At 42.0% G+C, this 22,114-nt stretch overlaps 1 protein-coding gene across 1 annotated transcript in view; it reads right to left on the reverse strand.

Annotated features, from left to right (window-relative positions):
- LAMA3 (laminin subunit alpha 3) overlaps positions 1-22,114 on the reverse strand; it is a 509,154-nt gene that overhangs the window by 65,880 nt on the left and 421,160 nt on the right. Inside the window, exons 63-68 of the mRNA XM_033933874.1 lie at positions 21,226-21,373; positions 19,249-19,371; positions 18,159-18,292; positions 16,715-16,832; positions 10,877-11,017; positions 745-875 (exon numbers count right to left, since the gene is read on the reverse strand). Of these exons, the coding sequence (XP_033789765.1) occupies positions 745-875; positions 10,877-11,017; positions 16,715-16,832; positions 18,159-18,292; positions 19,249-19,371; positions 21,226-21,373 (795 nt within the window). The remainder of the gene's footprint in view (positions 1-744; positions 876-10,876; positions 11,018-16,714; positions 16,833-18,158; positions 18,293-19,248; positions 19,372-21,225; positions 21,374-22,114) is intronic.

The raw sequence follows: 22,114 nt of genomic DNA on the forward strand, positions 1-22,114 counted from the left end.
TCTTTTCCTGCCTCCCCAATCTTGATCTACCCATGCAACCTCTTCCTCTCGCTCCCCAGGCCCGCAGCCCCTCCTCTTCCCTCCCCAGCACTGATCTTCAAGTACGGCCAGAAATTTCACAGTGTCAGCAAATGTTGGTAATAATTTTTTTCTGAACTATCGCATATGCGATAAAATCAGGTTTGTGGTTAAAGCCATAATAAATCAAGATATGGGACTTCCACAATGGGACTTTCTCATGTCAAGCACCAGCATATGCCTATGTATCATGAGTGGAAAGTGAGTGCATCAGATAATACAAGGCACTCGCGCATGCGCGGTGCGGCCTGCTGGAACTTTCTAAGTTCTTAGAGTGCAATCACTCTAAAATTGTCCGTACCGGGGCTCCGTCGGTGCCGTCACCCATCAGTTAAGAATATGCTGCCTGCTTGTCCTGGGATAAAGACAATTACGTGACAATGCTGGTAAAGGCACCATCAGTGTGAAAAAAATAGCCATGCCAAATGAGTTATATTCAATTTGTTTTTTCCTAACTCCATTTTATAAAATTGCCCACTGATTCTGATGGCAGCTTTCCACTTCCTAATCAAACACAAAAAGTCTGTGGAGAAGAAGCTTTGCTGTTTAAAACATGCACAGCCAGGTGAGATTATTGTCTAACAAGACATCAGAACAAGCAGGCTGTTTCAACCCACACATTTTCCTTTTCATGCTACAGTTTTCTTTTTAAATAATAGTACTTACTCATCCTCATTCTTTATCACGGACACATAGTGCATCAATCCATCCTCGTATTTGTCCGAAGATGTTAGCTGATCGTCCCTGGTGGTCACTTTCACAAAGCCGTCCTGCAGGTACACTTGCAGCTGATCAGACTGGGACCAAAGCAGAAGAAGAGCTGCCCATAAGCGTTACATTCATCTCAATGGCCACAGCAGACAGAAAAAGAGAGCGCGTGGCCGCTGCAAACCCATTTTGCAAACCAGGGGGCTGCATTCACTGCAGGCTTGCCTCCTGTTTCCATAACAATCTTAGTCACGTGTGTCTGAAACCTTATATAAACTCACATCTCTTTCTGCTAATGGAGCCAGTCTGAGACAATGAGCAAAAAGATTTTGTAAGCTTATTAGTGGTGCTTTTATTTTATTTGTGATCTCACTTTGAGAATGTGTGCAAGACAAACACAGAGAGAGCCAGAGCTGTAACAGGAAGAGTCAGCACAGATCACACAGGCACAGAGAATGGGGGTGAATAAAAAGAGAAAGGAGGCGAGGCTTAGTTGCAGGATGGGTAAGGTGGCAGATTATAGATATGTTTGGAGTTTTCTAGATGCTGGAGGAAAATTTCTATTAAAAAAAGTATATCTTCACACACAGGTTTCAGCTATGGAGATGGAAATTCTGACTAGAGCTGTCAGAAGGGGTACCCGATTATGCTACTCTGCCCAACATGTCACAACAAGGGCCAGGGTGAGAGCAGGAGCCCTTAGCTCTTAAAAAGCTCTGGATTGGGGCTGTACCAACAGAAAGGGTCCTTGGATGGTTGGTGATTTCAGCTAAGGGGACTTCAAGCCCACCTTTTGGACTGCCTGGTCACTGGCAGGCCTAGCAACATGTCTGCTTCTGGGATAATGTATAGGGAAGTCATTAATCTGAGACAGAAGCAAGCTGATGATGCTTTGTCATACAATGTTTTGCCACACTTTATCATACTATCACCATTTCTGTCACTATACATCATATCTACACATTATGTTTTCTATACTGTCTACCATGCTACAATAGAAAGTTGCACGGGGACAGAAATCCCACCCGTCCCCACCCATCCCCGCCAAAGTCCCACCCGTCCCCATGAGGAATCCCACCCATCTTCACCCATCCCCGCCAAAGTCCCACCCGTCCCCATGAGGAATCCCACCCGTCCTCACCCATCCCCGCGAGAAATCCCTCCATCCCAAACCGTCCCCGTGAGGAATCCCCTCCGTCCCCAACTGTCCCCATGAGGAATCCCCTCCGTCCCCACCCATCCCTATAAACTTCAGAAATAGTTATTTCATTTAATTATGCTACTGAATTAAAGGCTCTGGTAGAAACCCGTTTACAAAGTATGTATTCTTCCCAATTAATATTTCCAAATTAATAAAGTCTTTTTGCGTATTTGTAAATGGGTTTCTACCAGAGCCTCTAATGTTTATAAATTTTTATCAACACAATTAATATACTACTTTATCCTGAAGCAAAAAAAAATACATATAATTTTTTTCCTACCTTTGTTGCCTGATTTCTGCTTTCCTCATGTTCTCATTCAAATCCTTCCATCCACTATCTCTCTTCTCTCTGCGTCTTCCATTTGCTCTGTTACTGTGCCTCTCCCTTTCTCCCCCCTTCCAAATTGGTCTGGCACCCATCTTCTTACCTCCGCTCCTCCCATAGTCTGGCATCTCTGTCTTCTTCCCAGCCAGCGTCTTCTCCCCACTCTCTCTTCCCCATTTCCTTTCAGCGTCCTTCTCCCCCCCATCTTTCCCATGTCCTATCAGCGTCCTTCTCCCTCCTCTGTCTTCCACATGTGCTTTCAGTGTCCTTCTCCCTCCTCTGTCTTCCACATGTCCTTTCAGCGTCCTTCTCCCCCCTGTCTTCCCCATGTCCTTTCAGCGATCTTCTCCACCCCTTTGTCTTCCCCATGTCCTTTCAGCGATCTTCTCCCCCATCTTCCCCATGTCCTTTCAGCGTCCTTCTCCCCCTCTGTCTTCCCCATGTCCTTTCAGTGTCCTTCTCCCCCCGTCTTCCCCATGTCCTTTCAGCGTCCTTCTCCCCCTCTGTTTTCCCCATGTCCTTTCAGCGTCCTTCTCCCCCCGTCTTCCCCATGTCCTTTCAGCTTCCTTCTCCACCCCTTTGTCTTCCCCAGTGCTTTCAGCGTCCTTCTCCCCCCTCAGTTTTACCCATTTCCCTTAAGCGTCTTTTCCTCTCCACTCCACCTTTTCTCCCTTTCTCTCTCCCTGCCCCTTACCTTTGTGGCGCTTCCCTGCCCGACTGACAACAGAACAGGCCCGGTCCGACAAACCTCCCTGTCCTGTAGCCACGAATCTAAATTACCTTCTTACAGCAGCTGGAGTAGTGAAGCTGCTGTAAGAAGGTAATTTAGATTCGCAGCCACAGGGCAGGGAGGTTTGTCAGACCGGGCCTGTTGTCAGTCGGTCGGGGGAAGCGCCACAAAGGTAAGGGGACCTGGCCGGCTGTGCACCCTGCCCCCTAAGGCTGCACCCGGGGCGGACCGCCCTCCCCTTGGTACCCTCTGCCTTTCCCTACCTGCCCTGCCACAGCACACAGCCGACTGGAAGTCTTCCCAATATCAGCGCTGACGTCGGAGGAAGGGAGGGCTTTGCTTAAGCCCTCCCTCCGACGTCAGTGGAGGGAGGGCTTAACAGGGAGGAGGTTTAAGCAGTAGGGAGAAGACGAGCCTCACGAGTACATCCAACCCCGCAGGAACCCCGTGACCCTAGGGGGCATCCCCACGGGATCCCCGTGACCCTACGGGGCGTTTCCACGGGATCCCCGTGACCCGAAGGGGGAACCCGCGGGATTCCCATCGTCCCCGTTCCCGTGCAGCTCTCCATGCTACAATTTCTCAAGCTATGTCTGCCACACAGTGTTTGCCATTCCATGTCTACCAAGCTAGGTTTTATCATGCTATGCTTGCATTACTATTTTTGCCATGTCATGTCATACTAGGTTAGCCATGCTTGTAATACTATGCTTGTAATGCTATGTCTCAGCATCAGGGACGGCGTTAGGGGAGAGCAAACAGTGCAGTTGCCCTGGGCCCCACAGCTCCAGGGGGCCCCGTGGACCAGGCATCTTTTCTCCTTGTTGGGCTATCTCGCTCCCTTCCCCTCACCTTCATGGACGTTTTTCCAAACCAAAGTTTTCTCTCTCACAAGGGTCCTGAAGCGGCAGCCATTCTCACTAGCTGCATGTGGCTGCCCTGAAGCTTTCTCCTCTGATGCAACTTCCTGTTTCCGCTAGATCACGTCAGAGAAGAAGCTTCGGGGCAGCTGTGTGTAACTAGTGAATAGGCTGCTGCATCAAAGGCCCCTCAGAGAAAAACTTTGGTTTGGAAAAATGTCTGTGAAGGTGAGGGGAAGGGTGGGAGATGGCCCAATGGGAAGAGGTTGAATGAATCTTTAGGTTTATTGTGTAGAGACCGACGCTGTATGGAAAGGGGGGTGGGAGTGAGAGAGGGGAGCAGATGCTGAATGGAAGTGGTGAGAAGAGAGAAAAAAAGGGCACATGCTGGGGGAAGAGGACAGAGTAAGATAATGGAAGGGGTGAGGGACAGAGATGGCAAGCTTTAGGTAGATACAATGAAAAGAGGGAAGTTGAGAACTGGATAGTAAGAAATAACAATCTAGACAGGCAGAAAATAAATTGAGAAGGAAGACCAGGGAAGAAAAGGAAAGGGAAGGGAGAGGAGAGAAAAATGGGGGGGAGTAAAGGGAAGAAGATGGATGCCAGACCAACTGGGGAGGGAGAGATAGAAGGGAGAGGCAGACAGTTTCTGGATGAGGTATAGAAAGAGAGCAGATGCCATATAGAAGAGGCAGAGAGAAGTCAGACAATGGATGGAAAGAAGAGAATGATGAGAAGATAAGGAAAGCAGAAACCAGCCAACAAAGGTAGAACATTTTTTTTCTATTTCTTTTATTTATTTCTTTTTTTTACCTTAGGACAAAGTGGTATTGTAGCTGTGTTGATAAATGTTTATAAATAGGAAATGGCAATAAGGTGATCCTTTGAACTTTCAAAGGCACAGCCTACGGGACATTACCCCGTTTGTGATCTTTGCACCATTCATTTGGTTCTGAGCACTATTTACACTTCAAAAGTGGTGTTATATAGTTAAAGTCTGGGTGTTTTTTTGTATTTTGATCCTTTTTATTGAACTAATTTTAATACATTTTTTTTACTAATTCAGAGACCAAAACCCCCTACCTCAGGGCAGGGATACTGTAACAGCAGCATGCTTTACTGACCTGAAGAAATAGGTTTTGACCTCTGAAAGCTACTTGCGAAATGTATTAGAACAATAAAATGGCAGGCACTAAATTTTCTGCCCGTCATGTCCCATGCCTCTCTACCCAAATGCAAAATATAAATACCTAAGTTGGTGGTCTTCCCAAAGCCCTGCCGCTGAAGATCTCTTCCTCTAGTTCAGCAGCCAGAACCTTTCAAGCTCTGCAGCTGGTGGCAGCTCAGAGACATTGCTATTAGCTGCAGATCTTGGAGATTACTGTGCCAGACTGGAGGAGGTGGTCTTCAAATGGCAGAATTTTAGGATCCCCACTAGCCACAGTAAGGGAGATGGATAATTTTTGGTGGACATGGGCTTGGGATCCCTGTGTGTTCACTACAGAAAGAAGTGCATATCTGGTTTTATTTCTCCAGTGTCGTAATACTTGCTGAGTTTAATTTCTTGGGGTTCCTAGTTCAATTTCTATTTGTGATTCTTTGGTAAAGGTCTGTCTGTGTTTTGTGTGTAAAAAGTCATTTAAAGTTGTTTTATGTGTGGTAGTAATGGGAGGTGAGGATATCAGGGGAGGGGGGGAGAGAGGAGAGGGGATCAGGGGCTCCTTCCTTAATTTCTGCCCTGGGCCCCAGCTTGTCTAAAACCGGCCCTACTCACCATACCATTTTTTGTCATATTATGTTTTACCATGCTTTATTAGCTATGTTTTGCCATTTTGTCAGACAATGTTCTGCCATATTAAACTTGCAATCACTTTGTATAAATACACTTTATTATGTATGTAAACTTGTAACCCATTCTGAGATCTTCTGTGAGGATGGAATATAAAACAAAATAAATGAGATAAAGGAGGCAGATTTGAGAGGGAAAAGATATATGACAGACATTCTAGTCTAGGTCACAGAGATCCAGTCCTGGTTTTGCAAGTATGAATTTATACTTCTGATTTTACAGTTGACTTCTATAAGATAATCATAACAAGAAGTTTATGAATGCAATGGGGCAAAAAATCAGTACTGGATCAGCTCACTTCGTTGATCTGTGGTGGTGTGATTAAAATAAAGCTTGAGCTGCAGAGAAGAAAGATTAGAAGGAGCTTGGTTTGATTAATACTGCACAATTCTGACAGAGAGTGGTAGAAAACTGGAACGCTCTTCCAGAGTCTGTTATAGGGGAAAACACCCTCCAGGGATTCAAGACAAAGTTGGACAAGTTCCTGCTAAACTGGAACGTACGCAGGTGAGGCTGGACTCATTTAGAGCACTGGTCTTTGACCTGGGGGGCCGCCAAGTGAGCGGACTGCTGGGCATGATGGACCACTGGTCTGACCCAGCAGCGGCAATTCTTATGTTCTTATGGGGGAGCTCTGTGTCTGATGGTAAACAGATATCTTGGGAGATAAAGAACTTATGTGAACAACAGAAGAGCGGGAAAGGTGTGATTAAATGTGAAGATATTAAGATGGCCAAACAGGTTGAAAAGGTGACGGCGAAAGCTAGAAGGATGTTAGGGTGCTTAGGAAGAGGTATGGCCAGTCGGAAAAAGGAGGTATTAATGCCCCTGTATAAGACTCTGGTGAGACTTCATTTAGAATATTGTGTACATTTCTGGAGGCCGCACCTTCAAAAAGATATACATAGGATGGAGTCGGTCCAGAGGAAGGCTACTAAAATGGTGCGTTGTCTTCATCATAAGGCGTATGGGAACAGACTTGAAGATCTCAATAGATATACTTTGGAGGAAAGGTGGGAGAGGGGAGATATGATAAAGACATTTAAATACAATCAGCAAAAAATTATTAGCCTAGTGGTGGAGATACCCCATGAAAGTACATTTATAATAGGTGGAGAAAAAGCCTCAACTTATCAACAATATACGGACGGCAACCCAATGAACTGTTTTGTTCTTTTTCTGGCTCCCTGTGCACAGTGATGGCTTTGGACCTGTTTTGAAAAGTTACATTTTGAAATGTGTGGAATTTTTTGCCTATGATATAGAGCAGGACTGGCTTAAGAACTCATTGGGTTGCCGTCCGTATATTGTTGATAAGTTGAGGCTTTTTCTCCACCTATTATAAATGTACTTTCATGGGCTATCTCCACCACTAGGCTAATAACAATTTTTTGCTGATTGTATTTATATTTTGTTATTGCGATTTGGATTCTTGAAAGACATTTAAATACCTACATGGCGTAAATGTACATGAATCAAATATTTTTCATTTGAAAGGAAGCTCTGAAATGAAAGGGCATAGGATGAAGTTAAGAGGTGATAGGCTCAGGAGTAATCTAAAGAAATACTTTTTTTTATAGAAAAGGTGGTAGCTGTGTGGAATAGTCTCTTGAAAGAGGTGGTGGAGATAGAGACCGTGTCTGAATTCAAGAAAGCGTGGGATAGGCACATAGGATCTTTTAGAGAGAGGAAGAGATAATGGTTTCTGCAGATGGGCAGTCTGTATAGGCTATTTGGCCTTTATCTGCCATCATGTTTCTATGGATACATTAATGTAGTTAACTTCACTTTTCTTTTCTTTTTTTTTTTTTAATAGTGTCTCTAGGCACCTGAACAGAAGTCTAATTTCACAAACACTGAAACAGAGCCTTTCTGAATGCAGAGAATGGACTGCGGCCTTCAGGAAAAAGCTTCTGTTTATAACCAATGATTTGTTAGTGATCTGATCAAGAACCTGTCATGGACATCTGTCAAACATTTAACAAATTGGAAAAAGAAACCCAAAATGAAATGAATACCTGCAAGGCAGAATATAGTCTACATTGTGAGGTTACTGTTCAGCCTTAATGCAGACGTGGGTGGGTAAGCAGCAGAGGCAGAGACAGATGGGAGGGAAAGGGACTAGAAACTGCATTCTGAACAGATCACACAGGGGAAGAGAGGGAAGTGGGTAGAAGGAGAAAATTACAATATTCAAAGTGAGCGTGTCAGGCACAACATGAATGATCTGACTGGAGAAGGGACAGATCTCAGCAGTGCACCAGAGAAAGAAGAGTCAGGATTTGGTAAAAAAAAATGCACAGGGAGCTGGGTGGTCCTACTTAGCAGTGCCAGAAATATTAGAAAAACGCCATGAATAAAATATTGAGTGGAACATAGAAAGAAATGAAAACAAGGCACCAGTATAGATGTTTAAGCACTGTTCAAGGCTGTCTTATTAAAAAGGACCTGATCATTTTCAAAAGCATAACAGGTATAAACTTAGACATACTAAGTCATACGCATGAGTGTCACACATGCAACTGGCCACTTTTCTTCCGTCTCATGTCCTAAGGTTTCTTCTTTTCACACATTTCATCAATGGCATGGGGAACTATAGTAGAAAGGAAGTGCAGGCTGTACTACTAGAGGCCTGCTGTGAAACCCCTTCCATTCTGTAACAGGATATATGTGTCTGAGTGGGTGGGGATTCGGCAGGTCTCTAGCATGACTTAATATCCGTCAGTCCCTTTCCACCTTAGCTCCCCTGTGATGAGATCTGACTGACAATTACAGTGGCAAGATAGGGGAGCTGCTGGGGAAGGAAAGAGGGGAGACTATGGTATGGGGAAGAGAGGGGCAGGAAAAAAACAGAACTGTGGCAGAAGAGGGGGGGGGAAGAAGCTAGGCTACAGATGTTTTCTGGACAATAGGATGGGGTTGAGGGAACAGGGAGACTGGACAGAGGAAGGGGGAGAGTGTGGAGCAGTGGATAAAGCTACAACCTCAGCACCCTGGGGTTGTGGGTTCAAATCCACGCTGCTCTCTATGACCCTGGGCAAGTCACTTAATCCCCCCATTGCTCCAGATACATTGGATAGATTGTGAGCCCACCAGGACAGACAGGGAAAAATGCTTAGGTACCTTAATAAATTCATGTATACCATTCTGATCTCCCCTGGGAGAACGGTACAGAAAAATAAATAAATGAGAAATGGAAAAATAATGGATAAAGTGGTAGGCTACACACAGAGGGGAAGGGGAGATGGTGGATGACTGAGGGGAGTAGGAACACAACAGAGAGATGTGGCCAGAGGAAAGGGAGAGGAGATGTAGAGATGACAGTCCAAGAAGGGTGGAAGAGAGAGAGATGAAATGCTAGTGTTGGTGGGAGCAAGAGGGGAGGTGCCAGGTTGGGGGAAGGAAGAGTAAGAGAGGGGCTTACAAAGGAATACAACAGGCAGATCTTTTCAAATTTGTATCCTAAATAGACCACAGAAAAAAAAAACCTCATTCATTGGCCTTCCATCGTACTCACTGCCGCTTTACATCTCACTCTTTGGGATGGACTACCCTTACAGCCTCTTTTACAAAGCCACGCTAATGGCCTGAAGTTCATAGAGATTTAAAGGGCTTTGGGGCTGTTGCCGTGCGGCAGCTGCTAGCGTGGTTTTGTAAAAGAGGCCGTTAGTGCTGCTAAAAACAAGATGGAACTGGCTCTTACATACTTTTGATATATCTCGAAAACTGCTAATTAAATACTGCACACAGCAAACAGATAAATCACTTCTACTAAACTTTTATTGATCATGACAGGAGTTGCCATCCAACATATTACTAATAACTGGAAAGATCACAGTAGACTTAATTTTAATTTCTGGTGGAATTCGTTGTGTCACTTATATAGAATGGAAAGATCATTGGCGGTACAGAATGGAAAGTATAAAAGTTTTATAAAATATGGGAGCCATTAACATCTTTTTGTCATGATTAAATGCCATTTTTCTATTAATTATACACCACTTAGTGATGAAAGAAGGGAAGGGTTTAATGGGAGGGTTTAAGATCTTATAATGAATAATGGGCTTAGAGGGAGGGTGGTGGGAGGGTTGCATTTATATTTATAAGATACAATGATAAGTTGTTCAAGTGATCTAATTAATAGTGTTTATTATGATTCTTGTACACTTGATGAAAGTTTAAAAACGAATAAAGAATTAATTAAAAAAAAAAAAAAGTAATCATGTATTTTTTTCAATGAAAATAATGTGAAGCATGATTTAAAAAAAAAAAAAAAAATTATGGCACTTTAGCTGGGTACAAGGCATGTGAAAAACCAGTCTGCCGTTAACCTAGCTATAAGTATATTCAGGCTTTTAACTGCACTAGGAGGCAATGGTAATGAGGGAGGGGACCATGTTTTCAGGTCAAGCCCCTGAACACTGGTACCTCAGACTACAAACCTCCCATCAACAGTTAAACATAGACCTTAAGATATTTCTTTTTACTGATGCTTTCACCTAGCATGGAACTTTCTCTCAGGTTGTTGGTGAGGGCCTGGAAGACAGAGCTAATTCCTAATGTGTTGACCTGTCCTTGTCCTATCAAATACTATAGTTCACCCCCTACTATCCTCTCTAATTTTTATTGTCATATCTATCTTGCTCTACCCCATAATTCATTTTTTTAAGCTATTCAGATCATATGGTTAGGTGTTAAACGGGGACATTTTTTAAATAAATAAATTGTTTGATGGGTAGGATAGTAAATAATCTCCATTAAACTTGAAATTTAGGGTGAGAGAGGAAATTCATGTATGTAAATTATGGATTTTCAAATTTACATATGTTCTTTCAATGGAATATCCATCTGCAGGAAAAGCAGGTGCTTCAAATGTCTATGACCCGTTGTATCTACAGAAATTGCCTTTAGAAAATTGATTCATAGACCACAGGCAGTATGTACCCATATCAGCATGGGCAGACAGAAGATTATCCCTATGTTTCCTGACAAGTGCTTCCATAATATGGGGCTGCTACCTGGTAGGAAATTTGGATTTCAGTGACACACGGGAAGAAAAAGGCTATTGTACTAAATAGAAACTCCCTCTTGCTGGCTTTCTTTGTGCATCTTCTTTGCATACCTGTGTTCTGTGATTCATTAACATCCCATTGCGCTCTAAAGTCTGAAATCCAAACCCAGTCTGAAATTCATCGGGGAAAGCAAAGTCTTTGGAATTCAGTCCCAGTGATCCACCTTGGGCAAACTCCGCAGATCGGACAACCTAAGCAGAGACAAGATAGACACAGGAAGCGTTTAGTTAACATTCTTGTTCTGCAATCCGAAATCAGGTTCTCACAAAATCCAGGACTGATAAATTGTGCTAAATGTTATGGAAACTTGGTCAGTTGGGTTAGTGGACAATGCTTTACACAATCTTATTTATGTGCATGATGCACACAGAGGCTGTTAACAGTTTGAAAGGACTCTCAGGTTCAGTCTGGATGTTTCAACTGCAGACTGACTGAAGTTACATGCTGGTTAGAACTACAGCATAATTATCATTCATACATTAGAAGAAGGTGAAGTACAATTAGATTTCAGGTGGCTCAACAGATAAATGTGCGCTGAACAGTATCCAGTTCCCCTAGGTAGTTCATGGTCCTATATCCAAGCCCTAACTTTATTAGAGAACTGGGCAAAGGCGATTACTGAAAAGAGCCGCATCCTGAATGCTTCCTTGAAAAACATATACTATAAACTCCTCAACGTTTGCCAAAAGGTGCTTAAAAAGATACAAAAAGAGAGGCAAAAATGTCAATAAGGACTCATAGAGTCCTTATTGACATTTTTGCCTCTCTTTTTGTATCCTTGAAAAACATGGCAGACCCAGGAGCTGTATTTGCTTATTACTAAGTTGGGGAGAGGAGGGTCCAGGTCTTCAACAAAAGGGTCCAGACAGCATTTCAGATTGAAAGATTTATAATCCAGCCTGTCGCATCAGGATTAACCCTTTGATAGGCCCAAGGCAAACAAGCACAAGTTGGGCTCCCCTAATGTAATATAAATATATATTTTTAGAATTTCAAAATACAAACAAGCAAATATAGTTCTATAGAAAACTGATTATAAGTAGACGTATCAAAAAAAAAAAATAACAAATGATGGCAATAGTTAGCTGGGTAAATTCCCAGTGTTGAAAATTTCTCTTCACTTACTATATATACTCCGATATAGGATGAGATTTTTGGGCCCAAAAAATGGCCCAAAAATGAGGGTCTTGTCCTATATTTGGGTCATCACCTGACCCTCCTCCATGACTTGATACAGGCCTCTGATATGCCGGGAAAGGAGAGATCCCTCCAGTCCTGGCCCATACAAATCATTTTTTTATCCCCCCATCCTCCCTCCCTATGTACCTTTTCTGTTATCCCTGGTGGTCCAGCGGTGTATGGACAGGACTGCGCTCCTGCCCTGCACAACTCCTTCCGGGCTTGGGGCGCACAGGAACGAGCTTCTTGAGCTCTTGCGCGGCCCTGCGTCACTAGCTAAATGGCTGCCGCCAATTCTCGCGAGACTTGCGTGACCTGGCAGCAGCCATTCGGCTAGCGGCGCAGGGCCATGCAGAAGCTCGAGAAGCTCACTCCTGTGTGCCTGTGCGCTGTGAGCCCTGATTGGCGAGCCCAGAAGGAGGTGAACAGAGCAGGAGTGAGGTCCTGCCCATACGCCGCTGGACCACCAAGGATAACAGAAAAGGTATGCAGGGGGGTAAAAAAAAATTTTTTGTATTGGCCGGGCTGGGAGACGAGAGGGATCTCTCCTGTCCCAGCCTACCGCTAGACCACCAGAGGTGGAAGAGGAGGTGGGACAGGGTGCAGAGCCTAGCAAGGAGGGGGACAGGGCAGGGCAGAGCCTGGCAGGGAGGGGATACAGGGTATAGTGCAGAGCCTGGCAAGTAGTGAGGGAGGCTAGCTGCATAGCCTGGCAGGGAGGGAGTCTGGCTGCACAGCCTGGTAGGGCAGGGAGGGAAGGGAACTGGGTGCAGAACCTGGCAGATAGGGGGGCTGAGTGCAGATAATGGCAGGGAATGGCACTTGAATATTAAGCCCCCGTCTTATATTCAAGTCAACCATTTTTTCCTCCTTTTTGGGGGGAAAAATGGAGGGTTTCTACTTATATTCGAGTATATATGGTAATATGTGCATAGGCATACATCTACCAAAGGACTTCTCTACTCCAGCTCAAATTTTGAAAGGGAAACTTTCTTTATTTGAGAATGTCCCTACCAGGGATACAGAGATACAACACACACTGACACACACATGCAAGCATGCCCTCTCATTATACAAACATATGCAGTCTTATGTTTTTCAGTCATGCACACATGCATTCTGTCACTTTTCAGACTTACCTTCTCTCTTTCTCTATTGCTGCTGCTCATGTTAGTGCCTCCTCACCAATCTGTTCACCAAGTTCTTGTATTTCTGCCAGTTTTTTCTCACCTTTCAGCAGATCCCTCATACTTCCATCCATTCCTCTTACATTCCTACCCTTTCTTACCCCTCCACCCACCACCAAGCACCTGCAGCACTGCTGCCCCTCTCTATATCAAAGCAGCCTCCTCATTGGCTGGGTCCTACCACAGTCTCTGCACTGGGAGAAGGGAGGATTGGAACACTTCGGAGGGCTAAATTCTAAAAATATCTGCCATTTTTGCTATCCTTCTGGCTGAATCTTGAAAAAAAATCCAGAGACTTCATAATCCTATCCTCCTGAGCCCATCTGACATGGTTTCCCCCAATAAATTTTGGCTCTAGGAGCATGCCTAATTTGGCTATAGCTTAATTCCACTCTGCCAGCTGTGTACTGAAAACTTGGTGGGATTCCATTCTCTTTATTATCAGTAAGAAGTGGATTTCCAGACTCCTCCCTTGCAGGTCTGCAATCCTGTCTGCTGGAGAATTCCGAAAGGAATCTGGCAGTTAGGTATCTCCCATCTTAGATGAAAAAAGAAAGCATAGGGATTTTAAAATGAAATCCCTGCCTGTACATCTAGCAGCCTGCCCTAACCTCAGCTCTACTGCCACCACTTTTCCACAAACAGGCCTGGCAGCAATACTCCTAAAAGGTTATCCTTATGAAAAGTGCTTCCTGCAGAGTTGGGGACACTGACCCTCAAATTCTATACAGAGTGCTAAAAATTGGGCACACAGGGGTCATTTACACACATAACTAAATTAGCTTATTGGCTCTAAATTGGCCTTAAGTACTAATAAATTGACATCAACAAGCACTAATTAGAATTAATTTGTAGGTACGCATATAGATTACACTCCTATTTTATAAACTTATGCCCGAATTCTAAAAACAGTGCAATTAGGCGCTCTACCAGCGTCTAAGTTAACTTTTTAATTGGCTATTAATGACATGGTAATTGAAAAAAAAGTAGGTGTCACAAGGCGCTTACAAAACATGGTGCTGGAATCGCATTTACTCAGACACTTAGCAGCGCCAAACATCAAAAGAGGCGTGTTATAGGCGGGATTGACATTTGGCACCTCTAAGCGTGATTCTATGTTGAGGGTAGAAATCTAGGCCTGTAAAACCCTGGCCTACATTTTCAGTGGCTACCTTTGACACAGGCCGTGATTCTTAAAACGGCACCATAATCTGAGTGACATGCGACTGGCATTGTATTTTCAGGTGCCTGCTAATTACGTTGTCGCTTTCAGAATTCGGGCCTTAGTGTCTAATTTGTAAGATGCCCAAGGACATGGGAGGGGTGTGCCAAGCAATTAGGCAGAGTTATTAAATGTAACTGACAGTATTTGGGTGCAAATATTTGCACCAGCCATTGACATGGCATAAGTCCTTGCACCTAGAGCCAAAATGTAGACTAGGTGCAATATTGCCATTATTGAACTGGCGCTTAGCACCCAAATTTTTAGTATTTAATTTTAGTGCTCTTTACAGAATTAAGCCTTGAATGCTTGCAGACTGTATAAATAGATTATTTAACACATGAAGGCTTTACTAGTGCAGAAGGATGGTACATCCTTCACCCTGAAAGTTGTTATGCTTGTTTGGTCTAAACTTGCCTTCAAAGTAGACATACTGCTGCTTCATAAATAGACCCATTTGGTACTCCGTTCTACATTTGAGCATATTCAAATTTTTCATAGGCAAACATAGGTTTTTAGATTTATCCCCCCCCTCCCCTCATAGCCAAAACCACAGCAACTGTAAGCTCTACATAGTCTGATCAAATACATGATTAAAGTTATGGAATTGTAGAGGGACTTCAGACTAATCTAATCTAATCTAAACCTTAGGTTTTTATACCGCATCATCTCTACATTTGTAAAGCTCGACACGGTTAACAAGAGTCAGGGTAGAAAGGAACTCCAGTGGAGGGAAGAGGCAAAATGAAGAGAAAATTTAGAGGACTAGAATAACCAGAGAGGGAGGAGGAGTTACATTTTTGAGAATAACCAGGTTTTCAGATGTTTACGGAAGAGTTGGAGGAAGCTCAGATTCCTAAGAGGGGAGGTAAGGTTGTTCCAGAGCTGAGTGATTCTGAAAGGGAGGGAAGAACCTAGTTTTCCTACAAGTGAAACGCCTTTTAGAGAGGGAAAGGAAAGTTTCAGTTTTTGGGTGGATCTGGCAGAATTGGGGTTAGAAAAAAATCTGAAGACCCACCTCTTAGACACCACTGTCTTAGTTTCTGTATAGCACCCCCTACTTCTAGGTCCCTCCTCTTGCTTCTCCATGTCCCTTTCCCCTACTACTTTCCCCTTCCTCTTTGATCTGTTACCTTGAGCCTGTATAGGTATGTGCGACTCACAAATGGAAGATTAGATTAATTAGAAATGTCTTAATTGTGAATATGTCTTATACTGGGTTGTAGAAGATACTTTGAACAATACTATATTGTGGATTATACAAGAGTGTTATGTGATCATGGAATGCTGGGAAAAAAAGAAGTAAAAAGTGTGGGAAACTAAAGAGAAGATTTCTGCAAATAGCTAAAGCACTGCTCAAATCTACCAGTTTAAAACTAGGCTGAATATAAAGCCATCAGATTTGAATGTGTGTAATTTTGTTTCTATTAAATGATGGAAAGTATTTCTTCAGTGGATCAGCACTGGGCCTGTGTCTAACAACCAGCTTTTCAATATTGCATTTTTTGGTCTTCCTTGATAACATTTTTGTAGGCCTGTTAATTGGAAAAGTCAATGGAAACACTTCAAACATCTCAGTCAAGGTAGGTATGGCAATGAGAATCAAGGTTCTCATCCAAAATCATGATATTACTGGGAAAGACCAATATAGTGGTGGCACTGAATTTCCAATATTGCCATGAACCATGGGAGATAACTAGCTATCTCTTGCAGCCTGAATTTTGGCCAGACTGTGTTTAAATCTAGGTTGAAAGTCCAGGTTCCTACAAAAGGCAAAAACTAAGCCTCCCCCAGTTCATTCTTCTACAAAGTCTTGTGCTGTTGCTTTCAAAGGGAAGGACTCACAAACATGCATTCATTCTATTTTATTTATGTTGTGTGAATAAAAAATGGACTTCTATTCTTCTCAGATCCCACAGTTTTAAAACTCATGGCTTTACTGGGGAAAAAATACTTTTTTTTTTCTCATTTTGGGCTCATGGAATAAACTCCTCATTGGGTCTTTGGTAGAAAGTAGCAGTAGCCTAGTGGTTAGTGCAGCAGATTGGGAACTTGGGAAACTGGATTTGATTGCCACTGCAGTTCCTTGTGACTCAGAGCAAATTGCTTAAGCTTCCATTGCCCCCAGGTACAAAATAAGTATCTGTATATAATACATAAACCACTAAAGTCTCGTCCCCTTTCTCCTGAAGGATGGCTGAAATCTAGTTGCTCCCCAGAGTATTTGTGGCGACTTTTTTCTCATAGCTAGTTAGTTAGTTGTTTGGTTGGTTGGTGAATAAGGAATATTAACATCTTACCTTCCACTTATCTGAACACCTTTTAGTGACACCAACAGTTTCTCCAAACTTGGCTGAGCCAGATGGGTTTTTCACATTTCTCACACAGCCACGGAAGGGGGGTGTATCAATCTCAAACCTGATATAACAAAAATAAGAAACTGAGATCTCCCCCAAAACCCCCAAGAAAATCATAGGGGTACATTTTTTTAAATTATTACTGTTGCTGGTCAAAGTTTATGCAAGGTCTCAGCTTTCTGAAAGCAGAGAACCACTAATTTAACCAGGTCTTTCATTTTTGAAGCAAAATCTGAAGAAACTAGCCTTCTCCATATGAGGAAAAACTCTAGCACAAGAGCTATGAGGAGGCAGAATCAAAAACATTATCAGGAAATATTTTTTTCACAGAGTGGGTAGTGGATGCTTAGAATGCCCTCCTGAAGGAGGTGGAGGAAGCAAAACCAATGCTATATAGTAATGATACTTGCACTACTAAGAAATCATGAGGAAAGTATCCCGCACTGTGTGGTAGGTGTAATCTCAACAACACAATAATGGAAAAAATAAGCTGTACTATGTGGCAGGCAAAATCCCAAAAACCTTCCTGGGCAGACTCAATGATCACGTTGGTCTTTCTGTGCCATCATTTGCTGTGTTGCTATGTTAAATAAATTTCTCTATAAAGGCCCAGATTCTGTAACTGATGCCATTGGCAGCCACCTTAAAAGCAGCTGCTGATCGCGTCTCAATCATGCAATAGCGCCGGCTACAGAATCGCGTCTCCGAGAAAGGTAAGCGCTGAAAATGTAGGGCAGGGATTTCCTGGTCTACATTTCCGGTGCCTACCTATGATGTGAATCGCACCTAAGGAGGTGCTTTAAGCTGCCTAATGCTATTTCTGCCATTAGCCACACCAATAACGGTATTCGGTGGCTTAAAGTGCCTCCATAGGCGCAATTCCAGAGCCAATTTTTTAGGCGCCTATAATCAGTTAAAAATGTAATTTTAACAGGGTTTTTTTTTTTTTGTTTAAATTTCTTTATTCATTTTTTCATATTACAACAAGTGTATCAGAAAAATAAATATAATCTTATAAACACACACTTGATTTTCTTTCATGAATACTTTAAGTACAATATATCATTTATATTCATATTTTTATAATGTTTTAGATAATATATAAATCATTTAATATGTATGACAAATATAAGTAAAATAACCCCCCCCCAAGCCCTCCCTTCGTATTTCAGAAACTCTAACCTAATATTTAAAAATACATTAATTAATTCATACATATTTGAACAGGGTTTTAACTGAGATTGGGCACCTACCAGCACCTAACATATCGGCACCGGTTCAAGAATCCGGGCCAAGGTATTCCTAAGTAGAATGCAGTCTTTTCTCAGCAGGAAGAGTACGGAGGCAATCAGGACTTCTCCTGTTTGCCTTTTTGGCACCAACTCACCGTTCCCTAATGGAAGAAGGTATTCCACCAATGTAGTATGTAGTAAAGCCAAAGATGGTTAAGTTAGCCAGAACTGCAGCTTCAGGCTGGTCAATCCTTAGCACATTCTGCCTGGGGAGGATTCGCATTACAATCTGAATACAAATAATTCATAGAAACATAATTAGTACTTGTGAAAAAATAGAGATTGTATGCAACCTGCTGGCTATATACAGAACTATCTAAATGCATGGGAATTAGACTTTACCAATCAATGACCAATAACAGAGAACATTGTGTGATACTGCAGTCAAGTCAATGGAACAAGCAGGATTCCCCATCTTCCAGTGTTTATATTTACCTGGTTACATAAAACAATCCATTTGATATTTGTTGTATGTGAATGTGAAATAAATTTTTCTTAAGGCCCTTAGTAGACAGTATTGAAATGTTCAGTTGCCATATAAAAAGTGGTAGATGGCTTATTGGCTTATTTTTACGCCCAATATTTGACAGCTCAATTTATTTTGGTAAGATTGCTGAATACGTTGTCCTTTGCAGAAATGGACAACTTATCTGTATAAGTTAAGACTTCTAATATGTGCAGTCTTTTCTGTAAAATTTGAAAATAAAAAATAATATATAAAAAAAAAAATAATATGTGCAGTCTTACTGAGTGGATAAAGTTATCCAGAGAATATCAATGCTATCCTGTCAACTTTTGACCCTGCCTTGGATCATCCTTAACTCCCCCTAATCTTCTATGGGTCCGAACATTGATTTGACCAGCCAACATGTATCCGTTAGCTGGCATGGGATTTTGATTTTAAAAAGGAGTTATACGATTAGCTCCCAATGCTGAGCACACAGCTCTTTTCATGAATATCAATCCCAATATATTATTAATATTCCAAAACTGAGCGTTAACTTGTAGTCATGAACCATACTGAAAATCAATGGAAAACATATTTTTTAAATGAAACATTTTAACATATGCCAGGATGAAGGTGTTAAATATAGTGGCAGGTGATGTTGTAAAAGGTGTCTTGTCTTCCTTGTGATTTTTAAAATATTTCTCTTTACTATTTGGTATCCGACAGTTAATACATACTGGATGATCCTTGCCATCATTTATTTTGGGTTTCTGGCTCTTTATTTCTTGAGCAGGTCCTGCATCAAGTTTGTGCCGGAACACCAAGATGCCATTTTCAATATTTAGACTGAAGAAATGATCCTGCAAAAGAAAGGGAGCACAATATCATATAATAAGTCATTAACATGAAAGCTACAGTGGTGATTACCCACTCAAAAGGATTATGTGGCTGTTATGAACTTGAGAATTTGCACAAGGATATATGCATAAGTACAAGTGCTGCAAGCAGGAAGTCATTGTGTGTGTATTCACTGCATGAAACTAGGAGAATCAGCAAACTCTTCTCTAGCTAAGTATCTGTGTCATTTTCCAGTGATGCCATGTGCCAAATTGATCCTAACAGGCCTTTAACTTGCAAAAATATCTATGAAAAAGTTATTTTGGAAGTCTATCCTCGATAAACAAGGCTCTCATAAATCAATATTCACTGGCAGAATTTTTCCACTAGACATACATATTTATTCATCTTCGCTCCTCCCCCAAACCTTCTCTTTTCTTTGGTTGCATAACTTTGTACATGTGGCAGACTCCTTAGGCACCTAGAGGGTGCCTATGTGGAACCTATTCTATAAAGAAAAGTAGGTGCCTACTGTCTAGAGAACAAAAGTGTAATGGGGAAAATAACATGCCTATAATTTAGATGTGTCAAATATTTTTTAACATGAAAATATTTTTAGGCAGCTACCTCATACGTACTATTTTCACAAAAACCAGGAACTTTTTCCTTGCTTTGATTAGCAGTCTCTACATACAATCTTCTTAGGCCCTCAGCGTGATGCTGAGTAGCCACTCAGAACTCAAAACTTTTCACTGTTCTGAGCTTTATGTGACAAATCGTCACTGGGTCTATTTATTCATTTTTGTCACTTATCAAGAGCTTAAATAGATTAAATTTACTTAGCTTTATATAAAGTTGTCTCTATTTAGAGATGTCTATGTCATGCAGGGTGTCACAGCCGACATGTTTCGCGGGAACCGCTTTATCAAGGCTCCACCCCCCTTTTAGAGTATTTGAGGAGGTTGACAGTAAAGGGGGGTGGAGCCTTGATAAAGCGGTTCTTACAATTTCTTGTTTCCGCTGGGGAGGGCCACAGTGGAGAGAAGACACCAGGACTGGCAGCAGGGTAGCTTTGTGAATTGCTACCGCCACCCAGCAACAAATTTTATAACAAATTAAAGGTAGATTGGGGGGGGGGGTTGGCATTGTAAAAATGCCATTTGGAGGGAGAAGGGAGAAAGAATTAGATGCCGGGAATGGGTGCAGCAGAAAGAGCCAACCAGTCAAAGAATAAAGGGCAGAACTCAATAAAGAAAGATAGGGAGTCAAGAAGAAGGAAGGGAGATGTGGGCTCACCTTGCCGCTGATCTGTGCACACAGGCCTGCTCAGGTGTTCCCTCTGCCAAAGTCCTTCCTTCCTATGCAACTTCCTATTTCATGAAACAGGAAGTTATATTAGCTGGAAGGACTCTGGCAGAGGGAAAGCCCAAGCGGGCCTCTGCAAAATAGATTGGTGGCAAGGGGGCTGGTGCCAGTGCTAATGAATTGGTGAGTATGTTTTTTCTGAAAACGAATTGATTAAAATCGATTCACCTGAAGTGAATCAGTGAATCGATTTGAATCAGGAATCAGGCACTTCTAGTATACATGAACATGTGTAGAAAACTGCATATTTTATAAAGTACACATGTAAAACACAACTGCATCTGTGCTCTGCCCCAAGTCCTTCCTGAACATGCAACAGAGGCACCCCGATGTCATTTCCATCACCTCAATATTTCTCATGCACAGAGAGGATTAGTACTGAAATTAAATGTATAACTCTTTGACCAAATGCAAGATGAATGAGCTTTTGGGGACAAGACAAACAATAGCAATCTCTAAACACAAAAGAAAAGAAAAGAAAAGCCTTTTGAATTAAGTGACAGACATGGTACCTCTTTTTCTGCAAAAAACAGCAGGCCATTGTCAAATGTTGTCTGAATTGTCTGTTCATAGCGCAAATTAATAGAGTGGATGGGTTCCAAGGTAATTTGTGCATAGCCCGTTCCTTCAAAGAAGTTACTGTCTGACTCTTCTTTGTGTCTGTAATATTAAATAATTAGATATCAGCAAGACACAGGGAGAAGGAAGAACCATCCCCAGAAACACAGGTTCATCAAAAGCACATTAAAGAATCTCATACTGTCTACTAAGGCTCAAAGGTTTGTAATCTTTCAGACAAGGCAAATGCAGAACCTGTCTCCACAGTATGTGGTGAAACAGTGAATGCCTATTACTGATAACCATAATCTTTAAAATGAATAATTTCTGCATATCCTTTTCTAAGCATAGTTTACAATATGGGTTTTCCTAGGTCAAATCAGTGAATCTGAGCATCAGCAGCTGAGATTAAAATGGAACTCAAGCCATACTTTAAGCTTAGATCCAATCAACTAAAATGAAACAGGGTAATATAATTTCAAAAAAAGGGGAGATAAGTAAAGTGCTTTAAAGTCCAAACTATTGAAACTTACTCCATTATATACAGAATACTAAGTGTCTCAGCAGATTGATCAGTTTTCTAAACGCTCAGAGATATGAAACTCTAATGGGGAGCGACAGCCCCCATTGCGGAGTTCACCATCCAGTCTTAGTGTTATAAGTCTTTTGATCAGTCTCTGAGGCATAATAGTATGATCCTGTATTTTTAAATTTTTACTTTTTTTCTTTTTTCATCGTTGTATAATCTTTCAATGTTAGTTGTTAAATGAAGTTGAAAAAAGTCAGATGACAAAAATCAGATGACAAAAAAATCACTAATCAGATAAGAGTCTTGACTTAACT

The sequence above is a fragment of the Geotrypetes seraphini genome, chromosome 2 (assembly GCF_902459505.1).
Source record: "Geotrypetes seraphini chromosome 2, aGeoSer1.1, whole genome shotgun sequence".
Classification (NCBI taxonomy): domain Eukaryota; kingdom Metazoa; phylum Chordata; class Amphibia; order Gymnophiona; family Dermophiidae; genus Geotrypetes; species Geotrypetes seraphini.